General features: G+C 33.6%; 1 protein-coding gene across 1 annotated transcript in view; it reads right to left on the reverse strand.

Moving 5' to 3' along the window:
* LOC111048548 (structural maintenance of chromosomes protein 3) overlaps positions 1 to 13,571 on the reverse strand; it is a 120,405-nt gene extending 106,834 nt beyond the window's left edge. Inside the window, exons 1-11 of the mRNA XM_039427297.1 lie at positions 13,349 to 13,571; positions 12,411 to 12,486; positions 11,702 to 11,740; positions 10,537 to 10,676; positions 9,467 to 9,625; positions 8,204 to 8,315; positions 7,388 to 7,569; positions 5,308 to 5,553; positions 3,518 to 3,639; positions 2,195 to 2,302; positions 1,463 to 1,568 (exon numbers count right to left, since the gene is read on the reverse strand). Coding sequence (XP_039283231.1) covers positions 1,463 to 1,568; positions 2,195 to 2,302; positions 3,518 to 3,639; positions 5,308 to 5,553; positions 7,388 to 7,569; positions 8,204 to 8,315; positions 9,467 to 9,625; positions 10,537 to 10,676; positions 11,702 to 11,740; positions 12,411 to 12,486; positions 13,349 to 13,363 — 1,305 coding nt within the window. The 5' untranslated portion in view covers positions 13,364 to 13,571. The remainder of the gene's footprint in view (positions 1 to 1,462; positions 1,569 to 2,194; positions 2,303 to 3,517; positions 3,640 to 5,307; positions 5,554 to 7,387; positions 7,570 to 8,203; positions 8,316 to 9,466; positions 9,626 to 10,536; positions 10,677 to 11,701; positions 11,741 to 12,410; positions 12,487 to 13,348) is intronic.
* Positions 13,572 to 18,467: the final 4,896 nt, after the last annotated feature.

Here is an 18,467-nt window from a genome sequence, read left to right on the forward strand (position 1 = left end):
TATCCGCTGAATATGTAAATTACAAGTTCACAATGCTTTCATTCACACTTAATCACGTAATTCTCGGGAATTTGAGATCGAGGAAATATTCCCAGGGAATTTAAGGGAAATATTCCCAAAAATCATGAATTACCGGGAATTTATGGGAACTTGAGGAAATTTATTATTTCTTTCATCTAAAATGACCGAAAATACGTTTTTTGTTTCAAAAGGTCTCAATCACCTGCTATACAAAAGGATTATGTAAGAAATATAAGGATGAATCTTTATAATGGATAATGAATCTTTTAGGATGGATCAGCTTATAAATTGTAATAAGTTCAAAGAGAACAAACAGTATTTCAAGTTCATAGACTGATGATTTTCATGAAAGGTGAAAGGAGAAATGAGCACTCAATAAAATTTTCCAAATAATTCAATTGCATGCTACTTTTATGTCTTATAAGTTGAATCAGATTTTTTTACTTACTAACAAATGCCTGTAAATCAGGTAAACAAAGTCAACAAAGTAGCCTATTGAGTGTAATATTTAACTTTCATTGCATGATTTTATTCAATTTCTCCGCACAAAAATATTTGAACCCCTATTAGAGACCTGTGATTATTCAGTTCAGACTATGACAAGATGATGGGTGGCTACTGAGAATCGGTCTTGCTGCTCCAAAATGCACTCTCACTCGCGCATGTTTACTCTCTCAGAACTCTTTCAGAATTCTTTCAGAATGTAAATAGTTTAATAGTAAAATAATATTATGTGATCGTATTCTATGAAATATATTCAGTGAAATAAATATGACTATTGGAAGTGTAGTAGTATTTATAGTAATAAATATTACTATTGTACACTATTAAAGTGTCTTCAAATTAACAAGAAATCGAAGTGATTGTAAATTAGTTCCAAATGGAATATTTTTTATTGTTATTGTTTGCAAATGCCAAGTTGATAGATAGATGGATAGATTTTATTATTAAATTGTTACTAGGCAAATCGCCTATGGTATATGGTTACAATGATATTTATAGTATTAAAAATCATTTCAACTGTTACATGATATGGTTTCAAAACATTCTCATAATTACATGATCTCATGATAATGTGTGACATAGTTACATTGTAATTAAAATGATATGACCATATAATAATTCATAATAATATAGTGAAATAAAAAAGGATAAATTTATATAATTAAATAATACAGTATCAACAAAAATAAGATGTCATTAGGTATTATGATTTACAGGTATCAGCTGGTGTCAATCAAACGCTACAATCCCCCAGCAAAACGAGCAAAAATTATTGTTAAGTAGAAATGTAGCCAAGTAGAGAGAAGTTCTATACATTCAAATAGAAGGAGTCTAATGAATATACCCGAATATAACATTTTGCACTGTCATGATTTTATTATTGACGAATGTTCAATTCAGTCCTCTAAATCTGATATTGTTTGCTAAGTAGACGTACCTCAATTTTCTTTTCCAACTGGATTGGTTTTTCACCGTCGCGTTTCAAGTCACCAGCCAATTTTTCTTTGTGATCAGTCTTGTCCTTGATTTGCTTATTTAGAGATCTGAAAAAAATTAATGACATACGTTAAACATGGAATTGAACGGTGACTTCTCAATTGAAATTTTCAAATAAACAGATGCATTGATTTCTATTCTAGCTCATCGAGGTTGTATCCAGCTCATCTAGGTTAAATGCCTTATTAGTATTGGAAGAAAGAATAATGAAACCGTCATTTGGAATCGAAAAATATATATTTGTCAGATGGAAAGTTATGATGAATGGAATTTCATTATTATACAGAGATTATAGAAAACCTCTAGAACTCACGGTTTCAAGAAATAATAATCAACATCAGAGTTGCGTGTAATTTTTTGTTATATACATTTTTAAAAATGTAGGTTGTCATAATAATTTTCAATTTTCACACGTAACAAGAAATCTAAGTGATTGTAAATTAGTTCCAATTGGAATATTTTTTATTGTTATTGTTGGCAAAATAAATCTTTGAAATAGTTTGGAATTGAGAGATTGATTGCGGCAGCAGTCAAATCTATTCAATAAAAAACAAGCGCTAGGTAATATAATTGAAAGTTGACGGCTTGTTACCCCGTACAGTAGCCTACTACTGTTCAATCATGCGCATTCAAAACTTATCATCTTCAAAATGTTTTGTTAACGTCAACATACTTCAATTCTTTCTGAATCCATTGATCCCTGTCATCCTTAGAAGTGAACTGGCTTCCTCTTCCTTGCTTGGCATACAACTCCTTACGCTTTTGTTCTTTCAATGCAAGTCTGCAAAGCAAAATAATTTTACACATAGGAGAAAAACATTGAGCTTATCAAATAAATTACAAATATAAAATGGATTTTATTTGTTATTTAATCATTTATTCACATTGTGTACGATCATAACACTTGCGGAAAGGAGCAACATTCTAAAGCCCAAAACTATTCCTATTCCGAATGTTCAAAAAGATATTGAAATTTAAGAAATTTTTTCCCACGAACTAAAAAAAGTTATTATTATCAATTACTGAAAATCATCGGAATTAGGCCTAATGTTGGTTGAGGTTGAAATGCAAATTTTATTGCGCAACTCACAAAGGAAAAATATGATAGAGTATGAGATACTTTGATGAATACAGAAGGCAATAACACCAGAATAACAGTAATTGAGTGTAATATTTTTTAATTAAATTAATAGAATTTTTTAATACCTTCCGGCAGTCGCGCTGTTGTAAAAAGTACAACAGTGTCAGTTTTTGCTGTACAAAACTATTGAATGGGTGGGTGTTAGTGAATTAGTCACCTATGCATTCCAAAACTTTCCCCCATCACTCCACTGAGTTGCGGTATTAACCGAGCAATGGTTCAGTCTTTAGGTGCCATTAGTCGCGACAGTTCATAAGTCGCACTGTGCAAAAGATAGGGAAAGACTGTATACGGGGACTGTAAACGAGTCAATAACACAGAATTGATGGCTTTGCTTGATGAACCTTATTGGGCTATGAAATGGTAATCATCCAAATGTTTATAGTCCAAGAATATGGAAAAAGTAATTATACAATTAATTAATATGTTTTGACAGTAAACAGATTGGATTTTGTACAAAATACAACACGCGACTGCTCGTGTGATTGAGTAGGGCGCGACTACCGGAAGGTTAACCATGAAAACATAAACTATTTTTTGGCACAAGTTATTCTTTATCCAAATTTTGGAGAAGAATAGTTTTGGACCAAGCCTGTTGTTCTATTCCAATTATATCTTTATGATCTGATGATCTGTAATTGTATTCACAAATAACGAAAAAAAATAATTATATTTATCTAGAACCAATAATATAAAGCAATTCACTAACAAATCTTAGTCATAAATATAGTTAAATATGATTTGGCCTAGATAAAATATAGTAGATATAATATAAAGTTTAACGAAAAAACTAAAACAAAATAATGGCAGCCAGAAAAATAGGAAATTATGAGTAAAATAAGAGTTGATCCTTACTCTCGTGTGCATTCTTCCTCTTTCTTCTTTTGAGCTTCATACTTCGGTTTCAGTTCTTCAAGTTCAGCTTCTTTTTGAGCAATTGTTTCTTTCAACTTTTTCAACTCTTTTTCAGCTCTATCCTGTTGAGAGAAAATCGAAAAGAGAATGATATAACATTACTTGAAACGCAGAGAGGAATGATTTCAGAGAATGTGAAAGTGACAACTGATTAAGTAAATGCAATCAAGCTGTCTGGAAGATGAATTATTGAACGAGCGTTAGCGAGTTCTCACTTTTGACTTACTGAAAGCCAAAGTCGTTGTCCGTCTTCTACAATAACTTTAGAAAGAATTGAACAATCAGCTTTAAGTTTTGAAAACATATTCTTCGAACCTTTTTACAGGACACGTTTGTATGACAACAAAATTGACTCACTCCTTCGTCCTTTTTCAGGATATAACAGATAACATTGAAAGTGCATAAGAAAAAATTTGTTATGATTTAAAGATCTTAAAGAGATATAGACCCACAATGCCTATGCCTTCCCAATGATAGCTTACTTACTTATCCTGGCGCTACAGCCCGATGTGGGCTTTGGCCTCCTCCACAATCATCCTCCAACTATCTCTGTCTTTCGCCTTCCTTCTCCAGCCCCTGACACCCAACGCTCTCAGGTCCCTCTCTATATCCTGCTTCCATCGCACTCTTGGCCTTCCTTTTCTTCTGACTGCATCTAAATTTCATTTAACATGACTTTTTGCATCCTATTCTCAGTCATTCTTGCCACGTGTCCCAGCCAGCTTATCCTTCTAGCCTTGATGAAGCGAAGAATATTCTTGCCTTGCAGAATTGTTTCTATTTCTCGGTTCTTCCTCAGTCTCCACGCACCATTCTCGTACACTGGGCCATATATCCTCCTCACTATCTTCCTCTCAAAGACCATCAGAGCTTTGCTTTCTTCTTGAAGAATTGTCCATGCAAATGATTGGGGTATTTTAGCACGAGATATTATATCTATAAATTTTTAATATTATAGATTACAAAGGCATTGGTATGTAATAGTCTTAAAGGTTGCCCCCTCAATGGCCGATTTCAATTCCAAGCTTAGACCAGTTATAGAATAGACACGCTGGGAAGTCTAGCCTCTGAAGCCAACATCTACTGCCATATCGTGACGTCAGCATCGGATAAAAAACTTTTCTGCAGAGTTTGTTTACATTGTTTTCCATAGCTGATTGTGTCTATTTCAGATGGAAGTAAATTATTATTCATGAAAATGGTAAACTCCCGCTGAAATAGAAATAGAAAACAATGTAAACAAACTCTGCAGAAAAGGGTTACTGATACGGGTTGGGTTATCAATGTGCGGTATTCGTCATTCAATTTCTCTGGGAACTCTGTATTGAAATAATGTATCACATGTCCAACTTCTCATTAAAAAAGAAAAAGGAATTTGGATTCATATGAGGGACAAACATGCTGAAGCGACAGAGTAATTTTTCATTTCAAATAGGATGCCTAATGAAACCTTCTGTCAAATTATACTTGTAAAAAAATATTTAGCTGTTTCCATAATTTTCACCAACTCTGTATAATTAAAAGTTGCGGGTTTCAAAGATTACAATACAACAGTTCTTGAGCGAGTTTTCCAACCCAGGGGTCACTATTATCGATAGCAACAATAAATGTATACTCAAATTTTATAAAAAAATCAAATAAATGAATATGAATTTAGTGAAACGCAAGATAAAAAATGATTTTAGTGGAAAAAATTATTAAAAAAGAGTTTCATCAACTTTTAAACTCACCTTTGACTTATCATCGCCTTGCACTTCATCTGATAGATCTTTAATTGTGAGCTCCAGTTTAGCTTTATCTTTGAGCAATTGCTGCTGTTCCAAATTCAAAGTTTCCTTTTCCTCTTTGGCCATTTGCACTTCCTTTCTGGCATCCTTCAGCTTCTTTGCTGCACTTTTCGCTGCTTCTTGGGCCGCTTTTAGTTCACTTGTCAGCTTCTTTTGGTCCTCGTCGTAATTGTTCAATTTATCTTCCAGCTATTAAAAATAATCAAAGTAAGAATGCATGATGGCGCAGATACATTCAATTGACAAATATTACAAGAACATACAATTGACAGAATATTTATAAGCAGATAAGTTGTACGGTATCGGTATTATAGAAATTATAAGATAACGTAGAGAAATATACCGTTGAAAAACATTTAGTTAAAAAGTTTTGGAACACAAGTTTTGGAAGTTTGGAAACATACAGTTTTGGGCTTATATGCATATTGTTTCTAAACTAATTTAATGTGGATAGATAAATAAGCTATATTATTTACAGATAGATCAAACACATTTAGAGAAGCGGTCGAGCTGATAAGTTCGCCTGCTACTCCCGTTGGAAGGGTGACCACATGAGAAACTAATTCCGCTAACTATAATTTGAAAGTTTAAAAATTGCTTCCCGGTGGTTCGGAACCCACTTGAGAAGTGGTTTCATTAAACTCTCATAATAATCATTATCATCCTTCACATTTGTCATGAACCACAAGGTTTGACATACCCCCAAACATCAGTTCCTTCTTCAAGAGAGAAATAATTTTTTTCCAACTTTAAAAACTAAAAGCTGATCAGACAGTTTTGGCTGACAGACTAAAAACGCTGAGGAGAGGTAGAAGTGGGGCTAGCATTCTAGTCTCCCCTCCAGCCAGCTAGTGGAAAAAGCTTTCCACTTTTCTTCTGAATATTTTCACACACTTTTTCATCGCCTTCCTCCCGAGACAGACCGAGCTGACCCGTGGATGGACATCCCCTGGTTCTCCATTCAGACCATGGCAAGTTAGGATGGACATCAACAGTATAACGGTATCGTTCCACATTCAATTTATTTTTCAATATTGTTTTGATTTTAGAAATTCCAAATTAATTATAAATGAATAATGCTTTTTAAACTGTCATATAACTTGTTTAAATAAAAAAACACAATAATCTGTCCAACACAATTCTGTCTAACGTTTTGTAAAATCATTGGCAACAAGTTTATTTTAATTTTTAAAATTGATTAAATGCTCAAAATTCAATAACCTTCCTTAATTGTTTTGTATTTAAATAGATGTAGGATAACTAATTTTATAAAACCAAAATATGTTAAAATTCACATTTAAATCTCACAGAAATTTCTTCTTTTAAATAAAATAAATCTGACTCCTATAAAAATGTTTTTCTTTCAAATTCAAAAAATTCATCTAGTTGATAATAAAGAAAACCAACTGTTTTTGCTCTACCATCAAATGCTACGCAACAACAATATTACAGTGTTCCCGTCTGGGAACTGGTGGATCGCCCCCTTTATCACTTTACAAACAGGTCACCAATCATTTATTACAAATGATGGATATCACAGTTCAATCAATTTAATGTTACACATTACTTACCCACGCACAAAAGCTTAGAGCTCAAGTAGGCATCACCCTCAGAAACAAATGGTTACATAAAAAATAAATGTCTTATATTATGTCATTGTATGGTTGAATACCATAGTGTCCGGCTAGGTTGGCCGAGACGACCAAGGCGTTGCACTCTTCAGTCCGCTAGGGCTACCTGGTCGCGGGTTCGAATCCCGCCAATACTGAGAAATTCATAGTAATTCGGAAGTGAATTTTGATCATCTCATCAAATCACCCACGCACTTTATAATTCATTTATTGGTTCAATGATGAACAATTATTCATTACTTGTGGGAGGACCAACAGGCACGCACAACCCAAAACTGAAACGGGCATCATCCGCCATAAAAATTACTCATTTATTATAATAGACTTTTTCAAGTGATAATAAGTTGTAAAGAGCTTAGAGCTTTTACTATTCTTTGGCATCGAGAACTTACCTCCTCAAGCTTCCGTTTAGTTTCTTTCAAGTCTCTGTCATGGATGCAGTACTCGAGTGATCGTCTCATTTTATCCCACTTTTGATATTCTTTCAACTCTTCTTTTTCCTCCTCCAAAGTTTTCAGTCTGTCTTCGATTGTTTTCAAAAATTCGTCAATCTTTTCAACTTTTCCTTCAGTTTCTGGAAGAATTATAAAAAAACCATTGTAAAAACAAAAATAGAAAACCCTATGGAAAATAGAGAAGCAATCAATATAATCAAGTTAGTTAATTCAACTCAGCCTAGTTTTTCCTTCAATGTCAATTATATTATGATTGTAGTATTTTGTACAATAAAAAAATAAATAAAATTTTAAAAAAATCGTGAAGAACTAAATCTGATTTAATCAATATTTCTTTGTGATCAAAACTGAGGTTGATATTGTGTGTAACATACCTTCCTTCAGCCCTGCCTATCATACCTACCCTCTTTCACTTCCCTGTCACACCTTTTCCCATTCTGTTAAAATTATTGTTACCTGCCTATTTATTACATGGGAAACCATAGTTGGTAAGGTATTTCCTACTCTTTTTTCCAGTACACCACATCATTTTAGAAATGTTTTCTTATTTTTTATTGTGTTATATTTATTGTTACTGTTATTGTATTTTTTTCTCATTCTATTTTTGTGTGTTGTGGATAAATTGAATTGAATGTAAAGCATTCAACTCATGTTTACAGCATTAGGGATTGGGCAAGTAAACAATACAATGTTTCAAATGAAATCCAAGAATATTGTGGAAACTAAATAGATTTAAGAGTAAGACATAGTTACCTTTCAAAATAGAAATTGATTCTTCTTTCCTTTCATCGTAAACTCTTGTTCCAGCTACCTCACGCAAAAGTTTAAGTCTTTGAGAATCTGGAGCTGTGGCCATTTGATTGATCTGAAAATTTACATTACTTTTTTAAAATATTTTTATTTTTGAAATAAAAGGTTAAATTTTTAAATATACTATTGGATTATACAATTATGAATTGTTATATCTCAAAGTTGTAGTATGAATCTTCTACCTACGATAATTAAAAAATCAATAATGAAATGATTTAATTCAATGATTGAAAAATGATTACACGAAAAATAACAATGATGATTAATTATGAAAAGTAGTAAGATAACAACTTTAACAAGAATAAGAAGAGGGGTTTCACAATTTATTTGATAAATTATATTGTAGATTATCTGTTAGTTGCCTGGAAGACAATTCCAAGGGAATATTCTTGACTCAATGAATTAACACCTATAAAACTACATCGTTTTTAAAACATACGGTCATTTTGACCGATAAGCTCATATTTAGACTTTTATAGCTTTTCGACTGATTTTGAAGACTTTTTCATGAAATATATCATCAAGGATCAATGTAATTAAGTAATACTGCTAGGTTCCAGGGGTGCACTCATGCTGGAAAGCTGGTTTTCGAAAGCAAATTGTATAATGTACATCCAGGTAGTGGTTATCCATGTCTAATAATAAATAATGATTTTGTATGTATACAAATTATTCAGATTATACTTACATATTATTATCGCTATTATTATTATCATATATCTAGTAATGAATAAATTAGCGTTCCTGTTCTAGATTATTTACATGTAGGTTGGGTAGCATACTAAATAAGTAGAATATTTATTACACATCAAGACTCCGTGCCTTGAACTGATTGTTAATGTGCGATATAGGCGTGTCTATAGTGGAGGGAAAGGTACTATGATTGGCTGCCTTCACACTTAACCAGTTCTGCCACAACAACAGGACAAAAATGTGCATCGGTCAATCTGACCAATGTAGTCCTATAGGTGTTAATCAACTGATTCATCTTCCATCATGAGCAATGAGCAATGAGTTACAATACCAACTCAATGATCCAAGCCAGTGACTCATAAATGAGGGGAAAAATACAAAAGAAATAAAACGGAATTACATAAAAATTGAGAAAGAATATGAATGATTGTCATAATTTAAAACAAAAAGAATTCAACGACGAGGTATTAGAAGCTTTCGAGAGCAGTTTCAAAACAGCAAAAATACACATACCTTTCCCTGTTTTACAATATAATAGGGATTTGATCTTGAAAATCCAGCAGATTCAAGAAGATTCATAACATCAGTACGTGGAACCATCTTTTTATTCAAGAAGTATTGATCTTTTTTAGCTCCAATCACACGACGAAGTACAATTTCATCCTTTTCAATCTGAAATCATATTCATGAAAGTGTTTTCAATCAAAACCATTCTCATAATATAGCAAGGAGTGTGTAGTTATCAAAGTATCATCTTTAAAGCCATATTTATATTTCTATAGAATTGAAGATCTGATAATAAATTTTGTAGGCAATTGAGCATCAAATTTGTAATCCATATCCAGTTAACGGTAAATACGACAATCAAGTGAATTGTCTCTAGAACTTTTTACGTAATGAGATGCGATGACTTAGGGTATGTCATTAAATATAAGATTTTAACAGGTCTTTAGCGTAGCCCTCTGCTTAAAAATATTCCAAGAGGAACATACTTCGTTTTTATTACTAAAACATTGATTCAATGATTTTTTCAGCCAGAAAATATATTAAGTACACAGCCATGTCAGCACAATAAGATTACAAATAATACAATCACAATAACAATAGATATATGATATAAAGTAGGCCTAAATAAAGTAATATAGTATATAATATAATATAATATTATACTAAACGGTCGACAAAGGTTGGCACAGCCACCGAAAATTTCCAAAGATAATGGAAGTATCTAAGTGTTTTTCACTTATCTGTATAGTGTTTCCTGTTTAAATTAGTATTATAAAACTGTAAAGTAATATATAAATATATACATAACGTGCAATGCAACAGCAGGCTCTGGCATATTATAAGCTATTCGGTTTTCAAAAAAATACGCAATCAACATTTTTTTAATGAAACAACCATTCAAATTTATCTCTCATGAGAGCAGAAACAGGGTGAAGACACAATGACTTGATAAAAATGTATTGGCAATGATTTTGAAACAATATTTAACTTAATACGAGAGCAATAATTGATTATATTCATAAATAACTAGGCCTATGTCTTATCAAGTTGAAATATGTAACTTGCAGCAAACTTACAGGTAGACGACTGTCCGAATTGTCGAAAATAATTTCGACATAGGCAGTGACCACTCGTGGACCTGTACCCTCGTGCAGCAGGGCTTGTCTCTGTTCTGGTCTCAAGTGAGAGAATTCATCACTCAGCACAAATTGGATAGCTGCAAAAATTCAATGACAATGCACTTCAAGTTCAATTATTAATACAATATACATTGTACATTATATAATACATCACAGCTTATTTTCTAATTAATAAATCATTTTCGATTGAAGGTGGACACCCTTGAAATTTGATCAAATTCTTGAATGAAAGACAGTAATGTAATGAGTGATGTTCAACATAAACTGTTAAATATATTTGAGAGACATAGAATATCCTGGTATTTTCTCAGGTCAATTATCTTTGGAGACATCTATATAGAGGCTGAATCGCAACTGCATGCTGCAAGAGCTCTTGTTCACTTATAAAGAAGATAAACAGCACTAAGATAAGCTGCGTTTGCGCAGCTCAAAGCAACAAATTATTGATGAAAAATCATAGAAAATATTCGCTTAAATAAATCTTGATACAATTAGAGCTTAACTGATTCAGTAGAATATTGAAAAAATGAAAATTTGGTAAGCAGACAAGAACACTATTAAGTCCAATGAATTATTTCCATTCATCATCTTTCATAATTTTGGGCTTGAACATCTTCATAATATCAAGGGCTTGAGCATGAACCAATGCATTATTCCTACTGCCCCTTGCGTAATCGTATGCCTGAAAATATATTTCACCACTCCAGGGAGTAAAGTAAGAAGAATTTTTCTTCTTTTTTGAAATGCTCCAAAACAATAGGTTGATTTAAAAATACAAAATGTGGAGTGAATTATTTGCATGCTTCATCATCATCTATGTCAGGCTTATTGAAAAGCCTAATCTGTCAATGATCTAAGGTGTGGTACATATTTTTGTCGTGAGATTTCATATTTTGAATCTAAATGATGTACAATGTTTCAAATTAATTGAGAAATTATTATGATTATTTATTATTAGAAGATGTGAAAATTGGTTCCAGAATTTAGCGTTGAAATTAATGGAAAAATGGATGTGCAAAAGTTACCTAATCAAAAACCATGTCTTACTTTAGTAGATTTACATGGAGAAATGAATTTAATGCACCTGGAGGATACGACTCACCATAGAAAAAGTTACTCTTTCCAGATCCATTACGCCCCACTGAAAAATAAATATAAAATATTATACACATCACAGTTATCAAAAGTAAAAATAATTCAAAATTGTATTTTTCATCTTTTATTTGTAATACTGTACAAATAATTTGGAAGCTTAATACGTCCGAGACGAATAGAAGACAGCAATAATGAAGGTGAAATTAATTCAGAATAATTTATCAAGCAAATGAAGATTTTCAAGTAGATACGGACTCAGTAGATTTCTAAAACTCGGACATAACTCCTCACTGCTATAGAGAAATTGACAACACTATAAATGCATCAAGCAGAGGAAGCTTTCATACCTAGGCTAAGCTTTTTACTTTTAAAGTAAAAGCTTAAGCTTTTTTCCATCTATAAAGCAACATTCACTTCCGTGGAATAAACAACATACTGATACTTTAAAACTTATCAAATCAGTTCGAATTGATGTTATCTTCTAGTAGAGTAATTTATTAATTTTCATTTGTCTATTTTTTTTTTTGAAAGTATGATCAGTCGCAAATATTCGATAAAAATCAATAGAATGTCATAGTTTAAGTATGAAATAAATATATGATAAGTAGTATGTTAGTAGTAATTCAGTAGTATGTCGTCGTTTAAGGGAGAGAACATAATCTCCTACCACCAACCAGAGATTGGCAGTTTACTAAAATCATTCCTCATACACTCACCAACGACATTGTGCCTTCGATCAAAGGGTTCAACGATAGTCTGCTCTCTGTAGCTTTTGAAGCCATGGATGATAACCTAAAATTAATAATAATTATTATTATTACATGTTTGAAAAGCCACATAGGTTACTTGCCACATAGTAGTAACATGACTAGATAAAAGATAAAAACTCCACCTATCTGATGAACAATTTATTGAAAATTACCATTAGGCTAGAATTAATACATTCAAAGAAATTTCAAAAACAACCTGCTACCGAGAATCAAAAAATTTAGTATAGCCTACCTAGAGTGGAAATAGCAAGAAATATTGGTTAGGTTTCTTCATTATATCTTTTGGAGGCATTGTGGGACTCCCCACAATATTTACGAAAGATCTCAAGTTTTTAGTTAATACAAGAACAAAAAAAATTAGTATTTGTATTTCATATGAAAACCACTTCACTGTGCTGTAAAGTGTTTTTGAAGTTTTTAGGATTAATTCAGCTTTAAGTTCGAAAGCAAAGTAGGAACATAACCTGACGCGGCAATAACATAACCTTATCACATCAGTAATTTACTACCGCCAAAACTATACTCAATAATATTGATATAAGCAGCTTGAGCAGTTAAGCATACATCAATACAATTAAATCATACAAATAATTTTACATAAAAACAAAAACTCAATTAAATTAAACACTATTAAATCATTGGATGGCTCAACAGGCTATTGTTTTTAAATTTGTGTTAATATAGACCAATTTATTTACGTTAAAATGGATGATAACAATTGAAATGTAACTTTTATGTGCTACTAAAACATTTTATTTCTAAATGTTCTTAATAAACATAATTTTGTAAAGTAAAAGCAAATATTAATACAACATAATTATTAGCGGGAGATAGGATAGTAATGGTAACGGTTACATTAAATAAAAAGAATGGAATAAACTGACCTGCTTGATGAACATTCTGAAGGCTAATTACACCTTCAAAGAATGATACTGTTATACACGATTTACAAAATTTAATTAATGTCAAAATAAATGTAAATTATTACAACAGTTCATTGTAAACATTGTCCATTTTGTTTTTGTTCACTCTCTTGACTCTTGACTTGACTCGTTCCGTCGTTCGTCGGTTTGCTGTTTTTCGCTTGCAACCGGCTTATTCTAGAAGGCTGTGACAAATACTGCCACTTTTGAGTGCTCTCTGTTTGAATGAGCTTCCTGTCTGGATGAAAAGTTAAAATTGCTTGGGTGGAGAGTAGTCGTTAATAATCAGCTTTGAAGAACTCTATTATAGTGAGGTCCACGTTATAATGGTATTGATGAAAGATAGGAGAAAAACGTTGCCAAGTCTCTCCATTTTCCCTTTGACTGTACACAGCTGTTACTCAATTCATCCCATTGAATTTAATCTAATGATAATTATCATTTCCTTGGAAAAATAATTAATTTAATGTCAAATCAATCAAGAAAATATATTTTTTCATAATTTGATTCAAAAATTTGCTTTCATACTTGAGATCAGATTTTTTTATACAAACCTGAAATGGTGGCTAATTTAAAAAGCTGTTATTCTATTCCAATTTCTTTTAAAAATAATAGAAAAATAGGAATCCTATACAAAAATAAGTAATTTCAATGGATTAATTCTGAAATAACTTTTCAATATTATTTATACCGGTACGAGTAGGTCTAACCTATACGGGTAGGCTAACTAAAGCATGGATAAAGTCCAGGATGGTTAGTTATCAACTTTTAAAATGTCATTTCAGTTATTTTTATTTGTGTTTCTCATACGGTAATGTTTAAAAATTATTTCATTGTTTCAAAAATACATTTCAAATCAATTATATGACTTGTGTACTCAAGTATTTTGATAGAATGAAGAAAAAATGGCGGCTGAGAATTGTTTGGTCAGTTTTGTACAGTCACTGTCAAAAGTTAATATAAGAAATTCTGGCAAATAGACAACATTGCAACGCGAGAGAGAGATAGTGCTATCTGTTTTGTTGTATGATTGAAAAGGACAGAAACAGTATTGACAATCGTACACTGCCATTATAATGTGGACCTCACTATAGTCAAATATAATTATCATTATTTTGATTAAAATTTATTTGCAGAAAATACTGTTTTTCTATTCTCTATTAGTTTTTCAAAATATGACATTTTTTGGCAATGGAATTTTAAAATTGATGATAAAATTTGAGACATGAAACCAGGGTGACCTTGTACCAATTTTGGGGAGTTGAAATTTTAAATATATAATGTTACCCCAGTCACTATATACATTGGTGCATGCAATTTATATTGTAGTTCTAATTTTTTAATATACTATTATTTGGGTACAAAAGAGAAGTCCAGAACTAATTTCCTTGTGCTAGATACAGAGTGGCCCAAAAACCTTGTATTTTCGGCTCATATTCCAGTTTTCAGCTATTTCTGACAAATCTCTTTATGGGACAGAAAAATTTGCTCTCGCCTTTTTTTTAGATTATAAAATTTTGAATGAAATGAGATCATTCGGAACTCTCTATTCCCAATGATTACTAAGTTATGATTTTTCAAAAATGAGTGAAATTTGAAGAAAAAATCAATTTTGATGAATTTTAGTTTTTGATCAACAATATCTTCCGATTGTTACCATTTAGATGTATACCGTAATTCAAAATCCCTCTTGGCGTATTTTTGTGCTCTTCAATCTGAGATCAGGTAGAGCGCTCTATCTCACTAGAAATTGGCCATTTTTTGTGTATTGGAATATGGGCTTAAGTACACTCAACAATAAATTTTCAATTTTTCGACCGAATTTGACTTATGGTGCATGATTTTGGACTGCCTTGGAGAGCCGAGAAGAATGAAGTGTAGTATAATGAAATCTGAGCATTGTGTCAAAAGTTATAAGTGTTTGATATTTTGATCCTTGAGGTGTCCTTAAGCGCGCCTCTTCACTAGGAAATACTGAAATGAAGTGCATCTAACGGGTGATTTTATAGAACATAATCTCATGAACTTATGTCATTGTGCGAAATATCAATGTGAGGACAATGTGGTTGGTGATGGTTGAAGCTGAAAATGTGGTGTTTTTCACAATACAAGGAGCATTGTTCTCAGGTGTACCTGGAAATCTATATGAGATAGAGCGCTCTTCCTGATTGTAGAGCACATACATACGCTCAAAGGGATTTTGAATTATACATCTAAATGGTAACAATCGGAAGATATTGTTGATCAAAAAATAAAATTCATCAAAATTGATTTTTTTCTTCAAATTTCACTCATTTTTGAAAAATCATAACTCAGTAATCATTGGGGATAGAGAGTTCCGAATGATCTCAATTCATTCAGAATTTCATAATCTAAAAAAAAGCGAGAGCAAATTATTCTGTCCCATCAAGAGATTTGTCAGAAATAGCTGAAAACTGGAAAATGAGCCAAAATATGAGGTTTTTGGGCCACTCTGTATCTAGCACAAGGAAATTTTGCATGAAGAAATTGGTACTGGACTTCTCTTATGTACCCAAATAAAATATTGAAAAATCAGAACTTCATTATAAATTGCAAGCACACCCCTTTTTTATGTCTATATTGACTGGACTATGTAGTCCGGGCGCAAATGTCATTTCATGGTCATTTTTGAGTAACAGTCGTGGCAGATGTCTCAATTTCTTCGTTAGGTCTACCATGATAAGGATCGTGATTATGATAAGTTGAAATCACAGGCAAACACCTCGGAAACAAGATGGTTGCAAAAATTTTCCGGGCTTTGTAATATCGCTTGTATTTCAATAACCGTTCAAGATATTCAACCGGTTTTTTATACGAAAATATTTTTAAAATCTTCCTCTACAATTTTTGTTTCATAAATTTTTTCTCGTGAGCGCATATTTTTTCAGTTATAACCTTCAAAAGCCCAAAAAAACTTTTTTTCCAAATTTCATTCCATTAGAACTTTTTTGTGCAAGAGATACAGAGAAATTTTACACCTATGAAATTTAGAGCGTTTTTCAGCTTTAGAACGATATATTTTCATGCGCTGTACGTCAAAAAATGAGTTCTCGAGCGCCGTCCAAAGAAAACCCTGCATGATTTCTGGTGCGTTTTCCCATATTATGCATGAGCACAGAGGAAAGAAACACTTGAAGATTCTCATTGGCCTTCTTATGGTCTGATTGCAATCTGAGCGCAAGTGTGTATAAATAATTATTTATCCTCATATTAATTACCAGACTCCATGTAATACCTCAGTTGATAACCAGACTGATAGCTTCATCTGCCAAACATATCATTGATGGATGAAAATTTGACTGTCCTAGCATTAGGCTCAATTTACTCGTAAACCGTGCGTCTGATGGGAAAATATAACTGAACTAAATGTGTTTAGATTGTGTTCTACATCTTGTTCAGTCATCAAAAAGGCTTATTATCCAATTTTTTCTTTTTTCAACCAACTCTGAAAAATTTGTCCTGAAAATAGCAAAGACGAACTGTGCGTTTGACGGGGAAATGTTACTGAACCAAAATTGCTTAAATTCAATTCAACATCATGAACAGTAATAAAAATTGCTTGATCCTCCTCCCTACGCCGCAGGGGTGTGAGTTGTGTCAACTGGTGCTCTGTAGGTGACAAGAGTAGTCGGGGTGACACCTAGTACGCCAGCGTGCAAGGTGTCATGTAGACATGAGCCATCCCCGTCTACTTGTCTCATTTCTAAGGAGGTGACAACTAGTCAGGGGGACACCCTGACGCTATGGTGCGAGGTGTCAAGTTGTCGTGACGGTCATGACTAGTTAGCACCTTTGGTCCAGTAGGTGTCAAGTAGTCGGGGGGACAACTTGACGGCAATGTTATATTTACAAGTATTATTTAGGAGTACAAGTAGTCGCCTATGGGCAAAAAGATCAGGTGTTGAGTAGTCGGGGTGACAACTAGACGGCTACCCCCTAACAGCACTACCATTCACATGCTGGCGGTCACAAGGTGGTCACCGTCTCACCCATGAAGCAACAGGCGACGTTCGAACAGTTGCCCACCCTGTTATTTCAGGTGCCTGCTAGGATGTTCTTGCAACCAAGGCATTGTGGTGCGACCTTTAGCCCCTGCCCTGAGCCACCTGATATTCTGACTGAGGCTAGCCGGTCTAGAGACTGGAAGTGGGAGATCTGATAGACCAGGGTGTGGGCCGAAATTAACTTAGAATATTGGCACCCACTTCAATACCAAAGCTAGAACCAGAGCTAGAGTAAGTATACAAGAGGAGTCCAAGCACAGAAGGATTGAAGATGATGCAGGGGAAGAGTCACCTGAATCGGCATTCCAGTTACCAGCATTCCGAGAGTGTCCTGGGTATACAGGCTGCACAGGGACAAAGCGGAGAGATTTTCGTCTGCAGTAGGACTATCGCAACAACTCATGAGAGCTCTGGTCGAGTACCACAGGAGGACGATGGTGGGCACCGCGGGTTCAAAAACGAACGACAACGGAGCTGGGACCAGTCAGAAAGACGAATGAGCCACAGCACCGTGGCCACCAGCTGTGAAGGAGCGCACCACACTAGAAGGAATCCCAGAAGAGGCATCTCCAGAATCTGGCAGCGAGTCCATCATGTCCTGTGTATATTGACTGCATGATCGAGATGCTATAAATCTGCTGCTTGAGTCTGTATCAACAGATGGTATGTGTATGAGCCTGAGGAGGGCTCTAGTGGAGCAGCAACAGAGGTCAGTTGCGATGTTCCCTGTAATGAGAGAATAGAGCAAGAACGAAGAGCTCCAAGTCTAGCACCTGTTAGTGCAGAAGCAGTGGGATTATACTGCGTGGAGCCCGTGCTAGTGAGGTCAGATACGGCGGACGGATGTAGCTGCATGTCCAGACAGTTACCGTAGTCGCTCACCACACACGCAGTGCCCACCAGTTCCTGTATGGACCCGGGTGCCGTATGCAACAAAGTTGTGGGTGGCGACTCTCATATAACGGAAATGAAGACGCACCATGGAAATCGGCAAGAATTGATCAATCAACTTCAAATTCTGATCACGTATTCTTCCAACCTTTTTACAGGTCAAG

The sequence above is a fragment of the Nilaparvata lugens genome, chromosome 4, assembly GCF_014356525.2.
Source record: "Nilaparvata lugens isolate BPH chromosome 4, ASM1435652v1, whole genome shotgun sequence".
Lineage (NCBI taxonomy): Eukaryota > Metazoa > Arthropoda > Insecta > Hemiptera > Delphacidae > Nilaparvata > Nilaparvata lugens.